Raw genomic sequence first — 19,913 nt, 5'->3', positions numbered from 1 at the left:
GAGAGGAAAAAATAAGATATGACATATAAATTCCAAAAAACAAAATGGTATTAGAAAGTACTGCCCTTACAGTAATAACACTAAATGTAAATGGACTAAACTCCCCAATAAAAAGACACAGACTGGCAGAATGGATTAAAAAACAGGACCCATCTATATGCTGTCTACAAGAAACTCACTTTAGAAACAAGGACAAACATAGACTGAAAGTGAAAGGTTGGAAAAAGATATTTCATGCAAACAACAACCAGAAAAAAGTGGGAGTAGCTATATTAATATCAGACAAGTTAGACTTCAAAAGCAAAACAATTAAAAGAGACAAAGAAGGACACTATATATTAATAAAAGGGTCAATTCATCAAGAAAACATAGCAGTCATAAATATTTATGCACCAAACCAGAATGCCCCAAAATTCATGAGGCAAACACTGCGATCACTGAAAGGAGAAATAGATACATCTACAATAATAGTTGGAGACTTCAATACACCACTCTCATCAATGGATAGAACATCTAGACAGAGGATCACTAAAGAAACAGAGGTGTTGAATTGTATGATAAATGAACTAGACTTGACAGACATTTATAGAACACTACATCCAACAACAGCAGGATACACTTTTTTCTCAAGTGCTCATGGAACATTCTCTAGGATAGACCACATGTTGGGTCACAAAGCAAGTCTCAACAAATTTAAAAATATTGATATTATACAAAACACTTTCTCAGACCACAATGGAATGAAGTTGGAAATAAATAAAAGGCAGAAGGTCATAAAATTCACAAACATATGGAGGCTAAACAACACCCTCTTAGAAAATCAGTGGGTAAAGGAAGAAATTACAACAGAAATTAGTAAATACCTCGAGGAAAATGACAGTGAAAACACAACTTATCAAAACTTATGGGATGCAGCAAAGGCGGTGATGAGAGGGAAATTTATTGCCCTAAATGCCTATATTAAAAGAGAAGAGAGAGCAAGAATTGAAGAGTTAACTGCTCACCTGGAGGAATTAGAGAAAGAACAGCAAACTAACCCCAAAGCAAGCAAAAGGGAAGAAATAACAAAGATTAGAGCAGAAATAAATGCAATTGAGAACAGGAAAACAATACAGAGAATCAACAAAACCAGAAGTTGGTTCTTTGAGAAAATCAGTAAAATAGATGGACCACTGGCTAGGCTAACAAAAAAAAAAAGAGAGAACAGATGCAAATAAATGCAATCAGAAATGGGAAAGGAAATATAACTACCGACCCTGCAGAAATTAAGGAGATAATGAGAAGATACTGTGAGCAACTATATGCTAATAAACTAGACAACTTAGATGAAATGGACAACTTCCTAGAAAAGCATAAACAACCGACATTAACTCAAGAAGAAATAGATGACCTCAACAAACCAATCACAAGTAGAGATTGAGTCAGTCATCAAAAAGCTCCCAAAAAGGAAAAGCCCAGGACCAGATGGTTTCACATGTGAATTCTACCAAACATTCAAGAACAAATTAGTACCAATCCTGCTCAATCTCTTCAAAAAAATTGAAGAAGAGAGAAAGCTACCTAACTCTTTCTATGAAGCCATCATCACCCTAATAGCAAAACCAGGCAAAGATACTACAAAAAAGAAAATTATAGACCAATTTCTTTAATGAATATAGACGCAAAAATCCTCAACAAAATACTCGCAAATCAAATCCAGCAGCACATTAAAAGAATTATACACCACGACCAGGTGGGATTTATTCCAGGTATGCAAGGCTGGTTCAACACAAGAAAATCAATTAATGTAATACACCACATCAATAAATCAAAGCAGAAGAACCACATGATCATCTAGATTGATGCAGAAAAGGCATTTGACAAAATTCAACATCGTTTTCCTGATGAAAACACTTCAAAGGATAGGAATAGAAGGGAACTTTTTCAATATGATAAAGGCAATATATGAAAAACCCACAGCTAACATCACACTCAATGGGGAGAGACTGAAAGCTTTTCCTCTAAGATCAGGAGCAAGACAGGGATGCCCACTATCACCATTGTTATTCAACATTGTGCTTGAAGTTCTAGCTAGAGCAATTAGGCAAGAAAAAGAAATAAAAGGCATCCAAATTGGAGAGGAAGAAGTAAAACTTTCACTGTTTGCAGATGACATGATTCTATATGTAGGAAATCCAGAAAAGTCTACAGCAAAGCTACTAGAACTAGTCAATGAATACAGCAAAGTGGCAGGCTACAAGCTCAACACACAAAAATCTGTAGTGTTCCTATACACAAGTAATGTGCAACAGGAGGAGGAAATCAAGAAAAAAATCCCATTTACAATAGCAACCAAAAGAATCAAGTACTTAGGAATAAACTTAACCAAGGACACAAAAGACCTTTACATAGAAAACTATAAGAAACTGCTAAACTAAGCCAACTTGAAAGGTGAAATCACTGCCCTCCCCCCTACGTGGGATCAGACACCCAGGGGAGTGAATCTCCCTGGCAACGTGGAATATGACTCCCGGGGAGGAATGTGGACCTGGCATCGTGGGACGGAGAACATCTTCTTGACCAAAAGGGGGATGTGAAAGGAAATGAAATAAGCTTCAGTGGCAGAGAGAATCCAAAAGGAGCCGAGAGGTCACTCTGGTGGGCACTCTCACGCACACTTTAGGCAACCCTTTTTAGGTTCTAAAGAATTGGGGTAGCTGGTGGTGGATACCTGAAACTATCAAACTACAACCCAGAACCCATGAATCTCAAAGACAGTTGTATAAAAATGTAGCTTATGAGGGGTGACAAGGGGATTGGGAAAGCCATAAGGACCACACTCCACTTTGTCTAGTTTATGGATGGATGAGTAGAAAAATAGGGGAAGGAAACAAACAGACAAAGGTACCCAGTGTTCTTTTTTACTTCAATTGCTCTTTTTCACTCTAATTATTATTATTGTTATTCTTGTGTGTGTGCTAATGAAGGTGTCAGGGATTGATTTGGGTGATGAATGTACAACTATGTAATGGTACTGTGAACAATCGAAAGTACGATTCGTTTTGTATGACTGCGTGGTATATGAATATATCTCAATAAAATGAAGATTAAAAAAAAAAAAAAAAAAAAGACATAATGCTGAGCAAAATAAGCCAGGCACAAAAAGAGAGATATTGTATGTTACCACTAATGTGAATTCTGTGAAAAATGTACAATGTTTTATACTGTAGAATGTAGGGGACCTAGAGATACCAATTAGTGGAGGGGGAATGATAATCTAATAAGAACAGATAAACTATGGAGGGTAATCTCAATGTTATCGGAATGCTCAGGAATGATTATGGTTTGTAAACTTTCTTGGATATAGTAAGATCATGTTGGAAGCAATAGAGTTATTTTAGGTTTTTTTTTTCTCTTATTCCTTTGTTTTCTTAGGGGTTGTTAATTTTCTTGGGGTATGGTAGGAACATGTTGGAAACAATGTAGTTATTTTAGATTATTTGTTTTTCTTACTCCTCTGTTTGGACATGGTTTATTAATTTTCTTGGGGTATGGTAGGAACATATTGGAAGCAAAGTAGTTATTTTAGGTTATTTGTTTTCCTTAATCCATTGCTTTGTTTGAAATGTTGTGGGGTTTTTTTGGTTGTTGTTTGCCTGTTTGTTTTTAATTTTTTGATAAACAAAGTTAAAAAATTGAAAAAAAAATCAATAGAAAAATGGGAGTAAAAACTAAATGACAAATAGGGTGGGATGGGGGGATGGTTTGGGTATTCTCTTTTCACTCTTATTTTTTATTCTTATTCTGATTCTTTCTGATGTAAGGAAAATGTTCAGAAATAGATTGTGGTGATGAACGCATAACTATATGATCATACTGTGAACAGTTGATTGTATACCATGGATGACTGTATGGTTTGTGAATATATTTCAATAAAACTGAATTAAAAAAAAAAAAAAAAAGAAACTGCTAAAAGAAATTGAACAAGACCTGAAAAAATGGAAGAACATACCATGTTCATGGATTGGAAGACTAAATATAGTTAAGATGGCAATTTTACCTAAACTGTTTTACAGATTCAATGCAATACCAATTCAAATCCCAACAACTTACTTTACAGAAATAGAAAAACCAATAACTAAATTTATTTGGAAGGGTAAGGTGCCCCGAATAGCCAAAAATGTCTTGAGAAAGAGGAATGAAGTGGGAGGTCTCACACTACCTGACTTTGAAGCATATTACAAAGCTACAGTGCTCAAAACAGCATGGTACTGGCTTAAGGACAGATATACTGATCAGTGGAATCGAATTGAGTGTTCAGAAGTAGACCCTCACATCTATGGACAACTGATCTTTGATAAGGCAGTGAAGCCGAAGCAACTGGGAAAGAGCAGCCTGTTCAATGAATGGTGTTTGGAGAACTGGATATCCATTTCCAAAAGAATGAAAGAGGATGTCCATCTCACACCTTATACCAAAATTAACTCAAAGTGGATCAAAGACCTAAACATTAGCACCAAGACCATAAAACTCTTAGAAGAAAATGTAGGGCAGTATCTTAAAGATCTTGTGAAAGGAGGTGGTTCCTTAGACCTCACACCCAAGGCACGAGCAACCAAAGAACAAATAGACAAACGGGATCTCCTCAAAATTAAACACTTTTGTACATCAAAGGACTTTGTCAGAAAAGTAAAAAGGCAGCCTACACAATGGGAGATGATATTTGGAAACCACATATCAGATAAGGGTTTAATATCCCGAATATATAAAGGAATCCAGCATCTCAATAACAGAAAGACAAACAATCCAATTAAAAAATGGGCAAAAGACATGAACAGACATTTTTCTGAAGAGGAAATACAAATGGCTCAAAAGCATATGAAAAAATGCTCAACTTCACTGGCTATTAAGGAAATGCAAATCAAAACCACAATGAGATATCATTTCACACCTACCAGAATGGCCATTATCCAAAAAACAGAAAATGACAAGTGCTGGAGAGGATGTGGAGAAAGAGGCACACTTATTCATTGTTGGTGGGAATGTAGAATGGTGCAACCACTCTGGAAGACAGTATGGAGGTTCCTCAGGAAGCTAAATAAAGATTTGCCAAATGACCCAGCTATTCCATTGCTGGGTATATACTCAGAGGAACTGAAACTTAAGACACAGACAGACATTTGTAAACCAATGTTTATTGCAGCATTATTCACAATTGCCAAGAGATGGAAACAGCCCAAATGTCCATCAAAGGACGAGTGGATAAACAAACTGTGGTATATACACATGATGGAATATTATGCAGCTGTAAGACAGAACAAAGACATGGATCATGTAATAATGTGGATGAACCTTGAGGACATTATGTTGAGTGAAGTTAGCCAGAAACAAAAGGACAGATTCTGTATGGTCTCACTAATATGAACAGACATTAATGAACAAACTTTGGGACTTAGAGGCTGACAACACAGGCGACCAGGAGATAGAAAGAGGGCAGAGATCAGCCATTTGATGCTGAAGGACTACAGAATGTTTAGGATTGATTGCATAGATCCAGAAATAGATAGCATAATACTGTGTGATGGTAGCACGGTATTGTAAGTACACTGAACAAAGATGTCTGTGAGTAAAGCTGAAAGAGGTGGGATAGGAAAATGTATGACACCAGAGGTAAAGATAGATGATAAAGACTGGGACTGTATAACGTGGCAAAAACTGGAGTGGCCAATGACTGTTACTAAATATACAAATATAAAAATGTTTTTGCATGTGGGAAAGCAAATGAATGTCAACCATGTAGAGAGTTGAAAAAGGGATGGTATTCAGGAAAAAACATAATCAAAGCAAACTGGAGTCTATGGTCAACAGTAACATTGTAATATACCTCCATTAAATGTAACAAAGGCAATATGCCAATGCTAAATGTATATGAGAGGGGGATATAGGGGAGTAATATGGGATTCTTGGTAGTAGTGTTATTTGCTGTCCTTAGTAGTATATTGTATTGTATGACATGTTATTTTTCTTTTTATCATTTTTTCTTATTGCCAAAAAAAACAATTTTTCTTGTAGTAATCAGTATGTTCAAGTGCTGATTGTGGTGATAAATGTACAACTTTATGATGATACCATGAACAACTGATTGGACACTGTGGATAAATGTATGGTATGTGAACATAACTCTATAAAATTGTAGGAAAATATATATATAGGAGTAAAAGTGTTGGAGAAAACATGGTGAGAGGGATGATGCCTCACCGATATGGACTAACTACAATGTGTAAACTCAGAATTGAATCTTAGAACATAGCCTAACGTGGACACAATAATTGTAATAGTCCCTAGATTGTAAGCTCTTACAGCAGTTAACTCTATCCCTGAATTGTAAGGCCTGTCTCTAAACTTTGAGATGCTGATCCCCTAGCGTATAACCTGATTGGTCTCTGGAACAATGCATATCTCTGAGACACCTGAGACTCAGAGCTAGAGCTCGGCAGATATGAATGTCAGTATTAGTGCATACAGCCACTGTCAAAAAAAAAAAAAAAAAGCTGAAAAAGATTCCAGACTTCAATTAATGATATGAATGAAGCAGGTCTGGTTAAGACCAGGGCAAGCCAGGCCAAAGGGTAAAGGTTGAAACTGATTGTGTTTTAAAACTTCAACTTTCATATGAGACCAAGGGAATAGATACCTATTTGGTACAGGATCTAAATTTTCTAAACGGTACACCTCTGCAGTCGATTTGTTCAAACACCACAATTGCATGGAACTTTGAATAGGAAGTGAGATACGGTAGGTTAGTATAGGCTGGAGTGAAATAGTGACACATCCTAAAGTAATTTGGGCAGATAAAAAAAAATATATTTACAGCCTCCCCCTCCCCAGCCCTGAGGATCTGGGGGAAGGTGTGGATGTGTTGGACATCCTCACCTGGACTGGTGTTGATGTTGTCACAAACATTGGGACGGGCGGTTTGATGTGCTGAGCCCTCGAGCATGGGACTTGCCCGTATGAAGCTCATTACCACAAAGGAGAGTCTAAACTTGCATGTAGTGGTGCCTAAGAGTCTCCCCCTGGGTACCTCTTTGTTGCTCAGATGTGGCCCTCTCTCTCTCTAACTGAGCCATCTCGACAGGTGAACTTGCTGCCCTCCCCCCTACGTGGGACCCGACTCCCAGGGGTGTAAATCTCCCTGGCAACGCAGAGTATGACTCCCGGGGATGAATGTGGACCCGGCATCGTGGGACTGAGAATATCTTCTTGACCAAAAGGGGGATGCAAAATGAGACGAAATAGTTTCAGTGGCTGAGAGATTCCAAATGGAGTCGAGAGGTCACCCTGGTGGACATTGTTATGCACTATGTAGATAACACCTCTTAGGCTTTAATGTATTGGAATAGCTAGAAGTAAATACCTGAAACTACCAAACTCCAACCCAGCAGTCTGGACTCCTGAAGACAATTATATAATAATGTAGATTACAAGGGGTGACAGTGTGATTGTGAAGACCTTGTGGATCACACCTGCTTTATCTAGTTTATGGATGAGTGGAGGAATGGGGATAAAAACTAAAGGACAAATGGGGTGGGATGGGGGGATGACTTGGGTGTTCTTTTTTCACTGTTATTTTTTATTCTTGTTCTGGTTCTTTCTGATGTAAGGAAAATGTTCAGAAATAGATTGTGGTGATGAACGCATAACTATGTTATCATACTGTGGACAGTGGATTGTATATCATGGATAATTGTATGGTGTGTGAATGTATTTCAATAAAACTGAATTTAATAAAAAAAAAAAGAATTATATGAATCAAGGATAGATTTCTCCCATTTTTTGCTAAACATCTAGAAAATGACTGAAGAGCCCAAATAGTTCTTTGGTTATGCTCTTTGGATGATTCAGGAGTAATATATCCCTCTGGAGCCTATTTTAAAGTTATGCATGTATTTTTCTAAGGTTTAAAAGGAAACAGTTTTATGCACAAGGATATTATCTAATACCTTGGTTAACTTTTCCTGTGTTGCTGTACATGGAAGGATTGATGCCAAGCTCATGTAAACATTTGAGCAACAAATTTAAAAGTCCTTCAATGAAGGAATAAATAAGTTTCTTTTCTTTTTTTTTTATCTTGTAGTTATCCTCCTGGGTGTGTCTGTGTTTTAACAATTGTAATTCTCTATTCTCAACATGTGGGAGCTTTTCTCTAAGCAAACGCTTGAGGCTGATGGTGTTGGAATGCTGTAAACCATAGGGAGGAAGAAAGTTCAAGAGAGCTGGGTTACTGGCTTCTTTAACCACCATGTCAGCACATTAATTTTATGAAGCAAATACTGATGGTAGCGAAGACTGTCTGCAGTAACACTTTTTAGATTACAGATGTGTCTAATGCCAATTTTTGCTAGAACTCTATGAGGGTCTGTTTCCTGGTAGCCCTTTCATTCCACGTTAGAAGTACTGAAAAGCTCTGTATTAACTAAAGAGAGGACCATGGAATAAAAAAGTAAGAAACATACAAACCATAACGTTTTAGTTTCATTTAATTATGTAGTTTTCAAACATCTGTTTGATCAGAGGATTTCCTTCTGCTAGTGTTCGATATCCTGCCCCCCCAGCATCTAAGACACATATCACATGCTATAAAATACTAGACCTTTTTTTTTTTTTTTTTTTAAATATGGGTCCTCTAGCATTTTGATCTGTGCAAACGTCATCAGCTTAAAACCAACCATTGGTTTATGGGACTCAGGTTTCCTTTCTGTGTCATAGTGAATTTCGAATGTGTTTCATCAGTAGACAGAGAGAGGCCCGTGCATTCAAGCACATGGCAGGAAAGAGGAACTAAGTTGATCTAGCCTTGCCTGGAAGAAGACTGGTTTCCTCTGATCTCCAGCCTATACTAGAAATGCATGCAGGAATCTCAGCTATCTTCATAGAGTCCTAATTTTCATTTGTCCATGGCTTTCATCAGTGCTGCAGCCAGCTATGGCCTAGAGTACAGCAGCAATCCTTGGTTGGTAATTTAAGGAAGGCCTGTCCCATCTGCAACAGGAATCCTGTGAGCAGAACAGAGCAGAAAGTAAAGCCCTGTGATATTATTAGCTGAGACAGAGAGCACCCCAAAAGAGAAGGCTTGGCTTTGTGGGGGCTCCATCGGGAAGGAAATCATCATTCAGAATATGAGACGAGGGTGCAGCCAGGCCTAGAGGAACAAACTGTCATTATTTGCAAGACAGACTTCAGGCTATAGTTTCTTTTTTTCTGAGCCAGGCCAACTTGCATCAATCTTTTAAACTTTATTTGTGTTTAAAATATGACATTGCTTACACTGTGTGCCCAATATTGCAAATTATGACAAATAATATGTATTTGCTCAAATAAATAAGCCATATTTATAGTGAAGTACAGCATTTAACATTTCTTGCTAGCTAAGGAAGCCCTTGCATGATAATTACACATGGACGTCCCTTTGTGCCAGCCTTCTCCAAGTAGAACATTTGTAAACAGAGGCCCTGTTCCTAGAATTCCTCCCAGAGAAGATGTAAAATCAGAGCCAAGAAACAATTACTATACCTTTAATTGGCAATGTGAGATAATGGAGGCAAAATGCCGTGGAAGGCCTGGGTCTCACCCCGGGAATGTCATCTTCTGTGGCTTTCTAATTTCTGGCCATTTGTCTTCAGACCTTATGTTTTTCTTGGCTTCTCTGCAGCGTTTGTCACTACTGGTTAATTACTTTCTCTTCTCATTTTAGCTACATTACATGTACTATGAGGTTGAACCATTAAATTGCCTTTTTGGTAGGTCAAAAATGTTTGAAAATCTGCAAAATCATACAATCCAACACATTGAAGAACATTTATATCTTAAGGAAAATAATTTCTTCACCAAAACAGTATCTGTGATGACAATGGACTGGGTTTTGTGGATGGGAGTACTAGTCCTAGACTACCATTAACTAGCTAAACTAGTTTGTATTTCCAAGAGTCTTAGTTTGGCTTCTGCTTCCAGTTAGGTAAGGCAGGCAGGGTCTCTGTGTGGTGCATAAGATAAGGAAAAAGCACAAAACAGTGTCTGGAACTCCATACCAGTTTTTGAGGAAAGTAACTAAAGTTTTAGTATCAGTTGGTCAGGACTGATTCTGATTTCACCAAATTGGATGACTGAAGTTCATTAACTCCTACATAGGTGGGCAGTGTACACACTGAACCGAACGGCTAAGTCCATTTGTGTTGGCCTGGATCAGATGTGTTTTCCACTGCAACATCATACCAGGCTGGGTTCTGCACAGTTCAGCGTCTCTTGGATGTCATCATGGGTGTCAGAAGGAATCTGTATCAGTGTGAAGCATTGTTCCCTCTCCTCTGGGAAACTGTCCCCCTGAGTACTCCATAGATGTACAGCCACCAAGCCAGCCCCCCACAATTGGAGTCTGGGCCCTGGAAACATCGCCAGAAATACATATGTCCATGTGCCTGACACTTGCTCCCTATCCCTCTCTCGAATCTTGAATGAGTGCTGGTTTGCATGTGTTTATTATATTTTCCACCTACTAGAGAGCATAGATTCCATCCAGAGTGCTTATCACTAGGAGGAATTGAAAAACTAAAAAGAGAACCAGTGGTTCTTTAACTAGCAACACTCTGAGGATCATAAAAACCAAATTTATTTCCTGGTGGGCTATTGTGATGGAGAACTGTGGCAAAGCATCTAGGCATTTCCATGAGTGTTTTCCCCCTTTAGCAGTGGGAAAGTTAGTGTACACACAGAGCAGAGGATTGCTGTTTCCTGGAAACTGGGTAACCAAGAGAGCTACTTCAGCAAAGAATCACGTAGTCATGACATATTGCCCAAACTCCAAACTCAGGGCTTTTACAACTGCATGTGATCACAGAAAAAACCTTCTGGAGAAAAATATCTGCATAGCTCATCTGTCTATCAACTTCTTCCTGACTTTTCTCTCCCAAGCCCACCTGCTATCACATACATGTAGTATGTATTTGTCACTCACGTACCGTATGCCAGGATCTGCTCTAGGTGCTTGGGACGCAACAGCGAGCCAAACAGATGAAGATCTCGGCCCTCGTGGAGGTTATGTTCTGCTGGAGGAGTCAGCTAATAAACACTAGACATTAAAATTATACTGTGTATTGAAGGTTTAAGATAAGTGCTATTGAGAAAGATGGAGAGTGAGGAATGGGGTTTCAGAGTACACTAGGAGGTGGGTCGCAGTGTTAAGTGGGGTGGTGAGGATATACCTCTGAAGGAAGGTGATATTTGTGCAAAGACTTAAGGCAGGTGAGGGAGTGAGCTCTGGGCATTTGGGGGTAGAGATAAGAGCTGGTGCAGTAGGGCCTGGGGAAGCTGGTGTGGTAGGAGCAGAGGGGAGAGTAAGGAGCAGTCAGGGGTTAGGCCAAAGAGGATCTCATTCATGTGAGGCTGTGAGCATTTACTGGGTTCATAATTTGAGATTTGTTTCCAAAGTATTTTTCTCCTGACCCTTCATTAAACATGGCCTCTGCTGGGGAAATGGCACAGGTACCATTTTAGAAAATCTACTTGCTGGTTGCCTGTTTCACCGCTGAATATCCTGTGAGAGCTAGAATTGTATCTGTCTTTTTCACTTCTGTAACCCCCAATGTCTTGAATAACATCTAGTTGGATGAATGAATCATATATCTTTGGAGGGAAAAAGTACCCACAAACTAGTAGCTTTCCTTTTTTAAACTCCATGTCAGACTTCTTAAGGCGACCAGCTTTTAAAGAAGAGTGTAAGTTTGTTTCTGTATAAAATGCCACTCCAGTGCAATGATTTTTTATTCAATTTTATTGAGATATAGCCACATACCACACAGTCATCCAAAATGTACAATCAGTTGTTCGCCATACCATCATATAGTTGTGCATTCATCACCCCAATCTATTTTTTGAACATTTTCCTTATACCAGAAAAAGTGAAAAGAATAATAAAAAAGAAAAGAACACCCAAAACACCCCCACCCTATTTTTCATTTAGTTTTTTGTTCCCATTTATCTACTCATCCATCCATACACTATATAAAGGGAGTGTGATCCACAAGGTTTTCACAATCACACTGTCACCACTTGTAAGCTACATTGTTACACAATCATCTTCAAGAGTCAAAGCTACTGGGTTGCAGTTTGATAGTTTCAGTGCAATGCATTCTAGACTGTTCCTCCCTACAGAAGCATGGATAGGTTATTAGGAATCCAAACTGTGCATGTTTCCCAAACTGCAAGCCTCAGACCTCAGAGGCTGTGAAGTTTTGCAACAGGCCTGTGGATACAGATGCATATCACGCACAGTCTGTAGAATGACCCAATAAAGATAGAGTTGCTATGGTGGTAAATTTATCATGCTAAATTTATTTTTTATATTAAAAAGGGTCAGCAGCAGTCAAGGTTATGGGCCAAGGCTTCAGAGAATATATGGCATCATCTCTGTGTAGGAAGACAAGTGAAAAGTAAAAGGACTTATTTAAGATCCCTTGGCCCAAAGGTCAAACCTTCACCTTGACTTGGTTAGTATGAAGCTCTCACAGTCAGTAGCTGCTGGAGGAAGGACCCAGCTCAGGCTACTCAAAGGAAGTCATTCTTCCTAAAATGGTGAAAGAAGTGCTGATATAAGGAGTCATGACCAAAATAATGAATATAATACATTTTCATGTGTCTAATAACTCTAATTCCTTGTTCCACCATTTAATATAAGTTATTGGAATTATCAAATGGAGCAACTCTTGAAGAAAACAAAGCTGGATGTTAACATTCCTTCCAAGAACATAATTTTAGATTGTCTTTACAAAATAATGGGCTTGAGAGCACATCAGAGACCATCTAATCCCTCTACCTGTTTGGGATCTGGACTGTACCTAGTCTAAATCATAGTGAACTGCATGTTTTTAATAGCCTTCCTCATTGACATATTCTGGTCATTTAATCAATTCTTGAGAATCTGCTGTGTACCATGGACATAAAAGTTCTTTGCCCATGCAGAAATTATAGCATAATGGAAAACAGGGAGTATGGGGGGGGGGGTGTTGCAGAATAAAGCAAATGAACAGTTAGATGAGCATCACTGTAACTAGCATCAGTCTTTTAATTTCACAGAATCCTTGCTCCCATAACAGAAAAACCCTACCTCTGCCATGTAGGCATCTTCTCTCATTAACATCCCTTCTGGATAAAAGAGCTTTGATTCTGATATCTTGTTTCACAGAAAATAGTCATCTATTTTTGTTGTTCTTTATTCATTTGATGTGTGTTTCACCCAGTGCTGGATAACTAAGGTGTCCCTCTGCCCTCAGGCTGTTGTCAGCCCAGGGAGGGTGTGGATACCTGCCCTGTGAGATGTGTCACCTGATGGCTCAGAGCACAGGGGAGAGAGCTGAGTCTTGAGAATGAGTGTGATTTAACTACAGGAGAAGGGGCACTTTGGGCAGAGGGAGCGGAGAAAGCAGGGTGTGCTCAGAGAATAGCAAGAATTTTTGTGTGTTTTGAATATGGGAGGCTCTGAGGTAGGACAATGTGAATAAGGGCTGCAAATAAGGAAACATTAGATCGGAGCTCTGCTATGAAATGCCTTTAGCATGCATACTAAGGAGTTTGTACTTCCACCTGTTTAAATTTCCCTAATGATTCCCCAGTACCTACAGGACTTACTGATGTAAGAGCTGTGCTTGCAAAGTAAGTCTGCCAACGCAGGATATGACTCCTGGGGATGAATCTGGGCCCGGCATCTTGGGACTGAGAGTATCTTCTTGACCAAAGGGGGATGCAAAATGAGACGAAATAGTTTCAGTGGCTGAGAGATTTCAAATGGAGTCAAGAGGTCACTCTGGTGGACATTCTTGTGCTCTATATAGATAACACCTCTTAGGTTTTAATGTATTGGAATAGCTAGAAGTAAATACCTGAAACTGCCAAACTCCAACCCAGCAGTCTGGACTCCTGAAGATGATTATATAATAATGTAGATTATAAGGGGTGACAGTGTGATTGTGAAAACCTTGTGGATCACACCCCCTTTATCTAGTGTATGGATGGATGAGTAGAAAAATGGGGATAAAAACTAAATGACAAATGGTTTGGGTGTTCTTTTTTTCACTTTTATTTTTTATTATTCTGATTCTTTCTGATGTAAGGAAAATGTTCAGAAATGGATTGTGGTGATGGACGCATAACTATATGATCATACTGTGAATAGTTGATTGTATACCATGGATGATTGTATGGTATGTAAATGTATTTCAATAAAACTGAATTTAAAAAAAAAGAAATAAGTCTGCCAGCATTGGAGTGGGACGAGACTGAAGAAAGAGGGACCAGTTTGAAAGAAGCCCATTGGAATAATCAGAGCAGGAGCCATAGTGATGGGAGTAAAGAAGAGGATCAGAGTCTAGAGTGGGAAGCCAGAATTTGAGAGATATAGATCAGTAGGTGTATTACTCAGCTTTTGCTGCAGTAACAAACAAACCCAATATCTCAGCAGTGTAAACAATGTTTGCTTGTTTTTTGTTTATGTTACATGAGCACACTGTGAGTCTTTCAGGCTCCACTTGTATTCTTATTCTGGGGTCTAGGCTGAAAAAAAAGCCCTTATTAAATTCTTTTGGTGGAAGGTAGGAATATAGGGGATCTGGAAAAAACTTGCAATGACTATAAAGGCTTATTCTGCTCAGGAATCTGCTCATATCCCAAGTCAAAGCTTAAAGTCAATGTAAAAGGATACTCAGGCTTTAGGGAAGGATGCAAGGATGGAAGAGAAAATTAATAATTATGAACAAATTATACAGTTTACCACAGTGGGCATGAGAGGGATAGAAAGAGGAAGAGCTGAGATGACTTCAAGTTTCTAGTTCGGGTGACTTGGAGGGGAGGGTGATAGCATTAACACAGAGCAGGAACGAGGCCCAAGAGGAAAAGTAGTGAGCTCAGTTAGAGCTGCTCACTCCAAAACCTTCTTACGGTGGAAATAAGGATCTTGAGTTCAGACGAAAGTTTGAGATTAGAGATTTCCCTTTGGCACTTGGCAGCGAATTGATAATTTGTAGCCATAAGAGAAGGAACAATGGCGACTGTTCACTGAGCCAGGCTCTGTGCTGAAATCTGCATGTGTTTTTTCTCACTGAATACTCACAATCCCACTAATTTATAGATGAGGAAATTTGGGATGAAGAGAGCCTTAAGCCCAAGGTCATAGCAAGCTGTAGAGTTTGGATTTGCACCTGGGCAGCCCGACTTCTGGGGCTGTGCTCTGCGTCCGCTTATTATTCTACCTCTGGGGAGAAGACGGGAGTTTGTGTTTCCATGCAGGGGAGACGTGAGATTTACTGAGGAAGACACCGAGGCGAGAACCAGGTGTCTTTAATTGTAACCAGTGTCTATTTACAGATAAAGAAACTGAGACGAAAAAGTGCAATAACCTGCCAGGTTTGTGGGGCATGCAAGTGCTAAATCGGAGTCTGGCCCTGAAGCGCTTGCCGTGTGCTCTCCAGCACGCTGCCTTGGGGCCTGAACTGTGTTGGGAGAAAGAAACAGGGCAGGAACCCAGAGGCAAATCGAGACACGCAAGGGTCTCTGCAGAGAGAGGAGCAGGCCAGGGGGGCCGAAGGGGAGCCAGGAGGGTATGATCACACGGAGACAGAGACCCTCTCCTCCCTTCTCCAAGTCATCCTCAACCTTCCAGTAGTGGAATCCTACACTGGACTGATTCCCCGAAAGGACTTGAGCTCTTCAGGTTCTTACCACTCAAAATACGGTCCACAGACCCTGCCTCAGCAGCACCTGGGAGCTTGTTAGAATTTCAGTGCCGTGTGCCGCCCCCTCTCCCCAACACTCCCTTAGAATCAACATCTGCATTTTAATAAGATCCCCAAGTTATTCACGGGCTCAATATAGATCCAGAAGCCCTCCCCTGAAGTACCAGTTTTCAAGTGTCACATTTTATAAGAGTATTCCCCAACCCTGCCCTCCTCTCTAAAAGACATTTTGCCCTTCTATTTTCTATTTTCTTCGCAGCTCTAGGGGCATTCTGAAGTCTGACTTCTTAAACTGCTAACTCTCCCTCTTCACATATGTGCATGGTATGCATTTTTTAAATGAACTTACTGACAAGAATAGCCGATGTGAGGCAGCTGCCTAAGCAGTGCTCTCCAAAGCACATTTGCCATGGATGTGTGTGTCATTAGGGACGGAAGATCAAGACCCTCCCTGTGGATCAGAACGTCCTCAAATTCACTGACTGGGCTCTGTGGCCCCTGTGGCTTGGTCCCTGGGCCAGGAGCTCCAGGTCTCCCGAGCTGTCCCTCTGTCCAGCTGAGCGGAGCTGATTTAGTTGATAGGTTACCAGGCTTGCTAAGCACAGGGCTCCTGCAGGGAGGTTCTGGACACCCAACGACGGGAGTCCCGGAGCTGCACAGCTGCACCGAGCTCCGGTGCTGCCAGGATTTCAACAGTTAACATGTCTGCTTGCAGAATAAATGAACCAGAGCTCAATACCGGCTGGCTCTGTAATCAGTAAAATAAAAATCCAGGAGCCACCGGAAGGCTGCAAATCCCACACCGGAGCCAGGCCCCGCAGAGAATCAGCTCGCTCTGCCTGTAATTTGAAGAAAGGTATTGTATCCCTGGTGGCGACTCCGCTGTGCCGGAAAGATGGAGTTTTGCTCTCTTTCTTTGTGTGCTGAAGACAGGCATCCCGATAAATAGGCCACTGTCTCCTGAGCCATCCCGGCACGTTGACGTGTGACAGTATGACCTTAAGCCTAATCTCCTTGCTGTACGAGGATATTGCAGAATTGTGGCTCTTTCTGAAGAGAAACACAGGTGTGTCTGGCTCTGTGTTCCTTGTTGATTTCCATGTGAATGAATCATGTTTACCTGCTTATACTGCCATTGTAATATTTTATCAGGATGAAAATGAACTTGGGGTTAAACATTCTGGTTTTCAGTACTCTATTGCCAGAAGAAACAAATTCAGCATTTTGTTCACGTCATAAGGGGCTGCAAAAAATAAGAAACGTCAGTACCTTGTGGCCTTTGTGTTTTTAAATTGCATTGATGTTGGGAATTTTGACACTTGGTTTTAGATCAAAGCTCGTGTGTTGTGTTTGTTATTTTACAACTGGAAAGATTCCTTTTCCATCAGAGTAGAAAAGCTTTTCCAGTGATCTGCTCTGCCCTCTTTGAACATTCTGCTTGAGCAGCCTTGGGCTTTGATGGCTTAAGGCTCTGACAGCCCCTTCCCCGCCCTTACCCTGGTACATTTCTCTTGAGCGCCACAGGCAGCATAAACTGTATCTGCTTTGGGAATTTGGGTGTCTAATATCGAAACTTATCTTGAAAAGCTGAGAATAAATTCTTTCACTGCAGCGCCTATGTTTAAGATTTTTAACAGACGTGCTTTGTGGGCAAATAAAAGAAGCAATGGGACTATTATTGGTGAAAAGACTGTAAGTTCATCGTTAATGACACCCAGGCCAGCCGGCAAGAATGGTCCCAGATTTCCCCCACAGCTGGCCAGTGCACACTGCGGCTTCGGTCGCTGGGCGTGACCGCTGGGAGCCAGCTCCGTAAGGAACCACACTTGCCGGGTGTGATTCAAGACCTCACGTCTGCGCCGGGAGTCCTGTAGCTGGGTAAGCTGGCCTACGCACCGGGTAGGTCTTTTCCTATTTGTAAGAGTCCTTCCTGTCTTGGTCTTGGGGTAGAGGTTGCTGAGATCAGTGTTGGCCTTGTTGTGAGTGGGGCTGTTTGGAATTCGAGAGCAGGAGCGTTAGAGAAAGGGACATCAGACTGATGGGTTGGAAGAAAGGAAATAAAGGGCACTTAAGCATAGGAAGCAGTGTGTGTTTCATTTGGGTCTTTCTAAGAATGGAAGCGCACTCGTTTTGAGGCAATTTGTCATCATTACATTTGCCAAGTATTGACTAATAATTCTTGAAATAAATATTTTTATGAATTTTGATGAATCCATCAAACCACTGCTATTAGTGGCATCAAACTTCTAAGGTTCCACCTTTAAAACGAAGAGATTGAGCCTAGAATGAGTGACTGTTTAGATGAATTTGCCTAACAGATAAGATTCAGAGGATTGTGAATGGTCACATGGCCACAATAAAAGTCTAGGTAGGTACTGAGATTTAAATGCTGCATGTAAACACTTATAAATATAAGGAAAAGTGTTTGATTTCATATCTGAAGTCTTTATCAAAATATAAATGCTATACACATATCTACAAAAGGATCCCTGAAAAGAATGCTTTCTCAGAACTTAACTATTAAAAGATGAATGCATAAGAAACAGCAAATAAAAAAAAAGACTTAACTGTTATCTGGAATATTTCACATTTCAAAAGCATGTAGTGCTTTCTTTGAAGACTGTCGGATATTTTGGGGGCGTGCTATGGCTGCATGCATTCATTGTAGTCGAATGAGGAGAGGCTTCTTCAGTGTGATAGCAGGTAGTTATTTTAGATGTTTATTTGTTTTCTTAACCAAATAATAGTTTTAATTCTTATAATTTTCCCCAAAACATTCTTAGAGTTTTTCTAACATGTGCTTTACTTTTTAAGATAAATGGGCTGTCACGTAAATGTCCTCAAGGAAATTGTTGTATTTAAGGAATTGAGGGTGTTTCCCCACATCTCTAGAAACAAATTACTGTTTTCCTACCAAAAACAAAAAGTTCTTTTGTTAGGTTTATGAAGAAACAGATTTGTTAGTACATATGATAGTAAATCTTTAAATGATACTGTAGAATACTTTCATAGGGTGGGGCATTTTAGTATTCAGAGGTTTGTGTAGTTGAATATGTAGCATTTATTAGTCCCTTGCTTTTTACAAATCAAGTTCATGTGCATCTCTTTTCGTCATACAACAAAGTACAAGGTGGGCACTTCTGCCCAAACTGCACAGATGAGGAAGCCAGACTGGGAGAAATTTGTGTCTTTACCCAAAGGCAAGCACTGGGGCTGAGATAGAAGCCCAGAGCAGATTAAATGAAGAGACAGGAGTCATTTGAGTTGTTTGAGAAGACACCACATGGGCTGTCATCCCTATTTATATATTCATGGTTCCAAGCCAGGTGGCCTAGGACAATGTGCTGTGTTAAAGATGACAAGTTTGGTTGCCACACTCTTCAGCCCAGTGTCAGCCGACCCTTGTTGGTTGTGTCTCACTAACTTAATGAGGTCAGTAGGTGTGCATAACTACCACCACCCTGCCAGTCCATCAACTCTGCCCGCCCCATCTCCCCTCCTGCCGTGCCTACCTCCTCCCTTCTGCTCCCCACCATCTCTTTCCCCTCCTCCTTCTCTTTCTCATGCACACGCACAGACAGACAGACACACACAGGGTTGTGTTGTTTTGTTTGGCCTACGTTATCCAGCTAATTCCTTAGGCTTCCACTTTCCTTCTGTGGTATAGTCCCAGCTTGCATTGTCTCGGTGGCTTCACCCTCTCTCTGTTGGTGAACTAGAGGCTGGGGTGGACCAGCTCCTCCCCTGCTGGAGGACATTCCAAGGCCAGGATCCAGGTTGAAGAAGGGGCCCTCAAAGTGCCGCACAGCCGGTGAGCCGATGGCACACTCCGCTCCCACGGGCTCACCTGGCCGTTCCCCGGCTGCCGACCCAGCCATCAGTCCCACTCCCCTTGGCTTAGAATGCCCTCGCCTTTTCCATACTGTATGTTATTGCTTTTGTTTTTTGGGGGCCATGTTTTTGGTGAAGGTTAATGTAACCTTGTGTTTTGTTTAGTTTATAGAATTCTTGATATTTATAAAGTGGGAATAAATGGACATGTCTACAATTTAGGAAAGAATTTTGGAAGGCTTATGGAATTTCTGGAAGGAGGCTCAGTATCTGTTGTCTGAATGACTGGGGGATGGCACAGTGCTCCCCTTTTTCATGTTGCAT

At 40.4% G+C, this 19,913-nt stretch overlaps 1 protein-coding gene across 11 annotated transcripts in view; it reads left to right on the top strand.

The window, feature by feature from the left end:
• MCF2L (MCF.2 cell line derived transforming sequence like) overlaps window positions 1–19,913 on the top strand; it is a 334,795-nt gene that overhangs the window by 161,523 nt on the left and 153,359 nt on the right. The window contains exon 1 of one of the 11 annotated variants that reach the window (XM_037799619.1): window positions 16,553–16,824. The exons of 9 other annotated variants lie outside the window; for them this stretch is intronic. In XM_037799619.1, the coding sequence (XP_037655547.1) occupies window positions 16,752–16,824 (73 nt within the window). In that variant the 5' untranslated portion in view covers window positions 16,553–16,751. Of the gene's footprint in view, window positions 1–16,552; window positions 16,825–17,635; window positions 17,658–19,913 lie in introns of those variants that run through there. One more of the 11 variants, XM_037799622.1, reaches the window with a different exon arrangement.

The sequence above is a fragment of the Choloepus didactylus genome, chromosome 12 (assembly GCF_015220235.1).
Source record: "Choloepus didactylus isolate mChoDid1 chromosome 12, mChoDid1.pri, whole genome shotgun sequence".
Lineage (NCBI taxonomy): Eukaryota > Metazoa > Chordata > Mammalia > Pilosa > Megalonychidae > Choloepus > Choloepus didactylus.
This window is presented reverse-complemented; position numbering and strand designations above follow the sequence as displayed.